At 58.9% G+C, this 3,261-nt stretch overlaps 1 protein-coding gene across 1 annotated transcript in view; it reads right to left on the bottom strand.

Annotated features, from left to right (window-relative positions):
- ARHGEF10L (Rho guanine nucleotide exchange factor (GEF) 10-like) overlaps positions 1–3,261 on the bottom strand; it is a 161,886-nt gene that overhangs the window by 41,363 nt on the left and 117,262 nt on the right. The window contains 1 exon segment of the mRNA XM_010830219.1: positions 3,028–3,149. Within this exon segment, the coding sequence (XP_010828521.1) occupies positions 3,028–3,149 (122 nt within the window).

Below are 3,261 nucleotides of genomic sequence, written 5' to 3'. Positions count from 1 at the left end.
GGGAGGCCCTGGGGCAGCGGCCTGTCTGGGACGCCTCCGCCCCGGGCGTGACCTGTCAGGTCACCTGCGTCCTGCATCCCCCAGAGGTCCAGCACCCTGGGGGGAGACGGGATGATGCATTCCGCACCCAGAAGTCCTTCTCCATGGGATCTGCTCGAGTCAGGAGAGCCGCAGGCAGGTGGACCAGAATCTGCCCCACGGCCCACAGGCTGTGCCCCTGGGGCAAGAGTCGGCAGGACCCCGCAGGTAGCCCCTTACTAATGGGGTCAGGACTGGAGGCCCACAGAGGCCGGCGATGTCTGACGGGGAACTGCGCTGGCCGTGTGCCAGCTAAGGCCCAGGGAGACGGGGGGAGGAGAAGGATGGGGCAAGGGTCAGGGCACTCCCCTTCCCAGGGCCATGAGCAAGTGACGGCCCCTGGCTCCCCGTCCGTCTCAGGGTGGCTGGGGGTCATGGAGTCCATCTCCGGGAAAGGCCCAGAGCGGAGCCTGCTGCAGACATGTCCCAGAAGGACCCGCCCCTTGTGGTCAAGACTCAGGTCAGGTCAGTTCAGTTGCTCAGTCATGTCTGACTCTTTGCGACCCCATGGATTGCAGCACACCAGCCTCCCTGTCCATCACCAACTCCAGAGCTTCCTCAAACTCGTGTCCATTGAGTCAGTGATGCCATCCAACCATCTCATCCTCTGTCATCCCCTTCTCCTCCTGCCCTCAATCTTTCCCAGCATCAGGGTCTTTTCAAATGAGTCAGCTCTTCGCATCAGGTGGCCAATGTATTGGAGCTTCAGCTTTAGCATCAGTCCTTCCAATGAACACCCAGGACTGCTCTCCTTTAGGATGGACTGGTTGGATCTCCTTGCAGTCCAAGGGACTCTCAAGAGTTTCTCCAACACCACAGTTCACAAGCATCAATTCTTCGGCGCTCAGCTTTCTTTATGGTCCAGCTCTCACATCCATACACGATGTGTGGTTGTCAAGACTAAAGAACTTTAAGTAACGTCACTGTCGTTTTCATTGTTATTAGTGTTACTGCTACACGACAGCGACTAAGCACAGCACAGCGGTGCGGCCACTGTCCACCGAGCACTGGCCAGGAGTCAAGCTCACAGTGAGGAGCCTGACTCGAACAGGGACCAGCACCCCACCGAGCCCAGCTTTCAGGAGCAAAAGCCAAAGACCCAGCAAGTCCTTCGTCTCCTTCACCCCCAGCCCCACCTTCTCACCAGTTCAGCCAGTCCGAGCCCAGAGCACTGCCCAAAGCTGTCCCCAAGGCCCCCCGCCCACTGCCTCCACCAGAGCCAGGACCAGGGGGAGGAGAGCAGGGTGCTCACCCCGGGGACACCCCTTCAGGGGGGTCGCAATACTCAGACATCAAGAAAACGTTTCAACGTAAGTTCTTACAATAAAAATTTAGCTCCCACACACAAAATATCATCAGTGAACAATTACTAAGAACGGAAATAAAGGCAGGACTGGATGCTGCCTTCCTAATCCTGGCTCTTTATTCACTTAAAAAAAAAAAAAAAAGGCAGGCAAGCCAAGCCCACAGTGGGCTGGTCTGAGTTTTTTCTTTAAGCGTTGCAATAGAACATCACGTTGATGATCAGTGCCTCTGTCGCCTCGCCACAGCCGCCCCAGTCTCCGTTCACCCCGGCCTCCCTCCACCTGCATCAAGTCCCGGCCCGGCTCAGCGGGACCCCGGCACTGAGCTCTGCGAGGGTCTCAGCCTCCCGTCCTAGCCCCTCCGGGTCCACAGTGCCCTCCCACACATCGGCCGTAAGTGTCTGATGATCCTTCCAAAAGGCAAACCAGGTCCCGCAGGTCCCAACTGGAGCCATGCTTGGTTCTTCCTTGCTCCAAGGATGAAATCCAAACCCGATGCGGCCTGCAAGGCCAGCTGAACCAGCTCACCCACCATCGGGTCTCAGAGCCCAGCCTCCCCTGCTGGCTCCCGGAGCCACGGCCATGCCAGCTGCCCCGACAGCTCCGATCGCAGGCTTCTGTGTCGGTTTGTTTGATTTGAATTTTCTCCCCCGGACCCTCCCATGGTTGGGTCCTCCTCACCAACAGGGCCTCAGTTTATACGCCACCTCCTCTGAGAGGCCCTCTCTGACCCCCTAACTGCTGCTGCTGCTAAGTCACTTCAGTCGTGTCCGACTCTGCGACCCCAGAGACGGCAGCCCACGAGGCTCCCCCGTCCCTGGGATTCTCCAGGCAAGAACACTGGAGTGGGTTGCCGTTTCCTTCTCCAATGCATGAAGGTGAAAAGTGAAAGTGAAGTCGCTCAGTCCTGTGCGACTCTTAGTGACCTCATGGACTGCAGCCCACCAGGCTCCTCGTCCATGGGATTTTCCAGGCCAGAGTACTGGAGTGGGGCGCCACTGCCTTCCCTAACTACACGCCCCCATCTCTGTTCTCACTGTATCTGATTTGTTCTCTATACCACTCAGCACTCTTTTCTCTTTGCTCTTGTTTGCTGAGGGGGCGGGTGGGAGGTGGTGGTAACCGCCTGTGCTTACGGCCAGGGGTGCAGGCGCCAGGGAACCAGACTCCTATTCCTCCTGTCATCCTCACTGGCCATGACATTAAAAAAAAAATCATGTCATCTGAGCCTTTACTGCGAAGGAGACCTAGACACATCTCCTCATGGGGTTCTTATAAATAATAAAACTAGCAAGTGATGGCAAAGCACTGAGAGGGGTGATGGCCGTGGAGCCAAAGCCAGCTGCCCCAGCAATGTCGTAAGAGGTGAAACCTCCCAAGCGGGGCACAGCGGTCGGGTGCGTTCCAGTTTGTCTGCTGAGCGGGCGTCACACCATCAGCTGACAGATCGCTGCTGTCTGTTAGGTCAGAACGACTCAACTGTCAGTTCCCTGACCCAGAGAGGTCGCCTGCCCCCTTCTCTGGGGGGACGCCGACCCCGAGAGCAACCCCGTGGGCCCTACGTGGAGAAGCTGGGGTGGCAGCCGGGCCTCCCCTGCCTTGGGCCCCCCACCCGGGCGCCCCGGCCGCCCCCACGTGCACTCACCTGCAGGCTGAGGCCCCTGAAGGAGAAGGCGGGAACGCAGCAGGCCAGGATCGGGCACCAGAACGGGGCTCTGCTCTGCTTGTCCTCATCCGGACACAGCCAGCCCGGCTGGTTCTCCTCCCCTGAGCGAGAAGGGGACGGGGAGGGCCCGTTAGAGACGGGACGAAGTGGTCCACGAGGGCCCCCCCCAGACCACGCCCATGTGCTGACCCCGCCAGCTGGACACTCACTGCT

Source organism: Bison bison, unplaced genomic scaffold (genome assembly GCF_000754665.1).
Source record: "Bison bison bison isolate TAMUID 2011002044 unplaced genomic scaffold, Bison_UMD1.0 scf7180017864516, whole genome shotgun sequence".
Classification (NCBI taxonomy): Eukaryota; Metazoa; Chordata; class Mammalia; order Artiodactyla; family Bovidae; genus Bison; species Bison bison.
The sequence above is the reverse complement of the archived record's forward strand: the minus strand, read 5'-3'. Positions and strand labels throughout refer to the sequence as shown.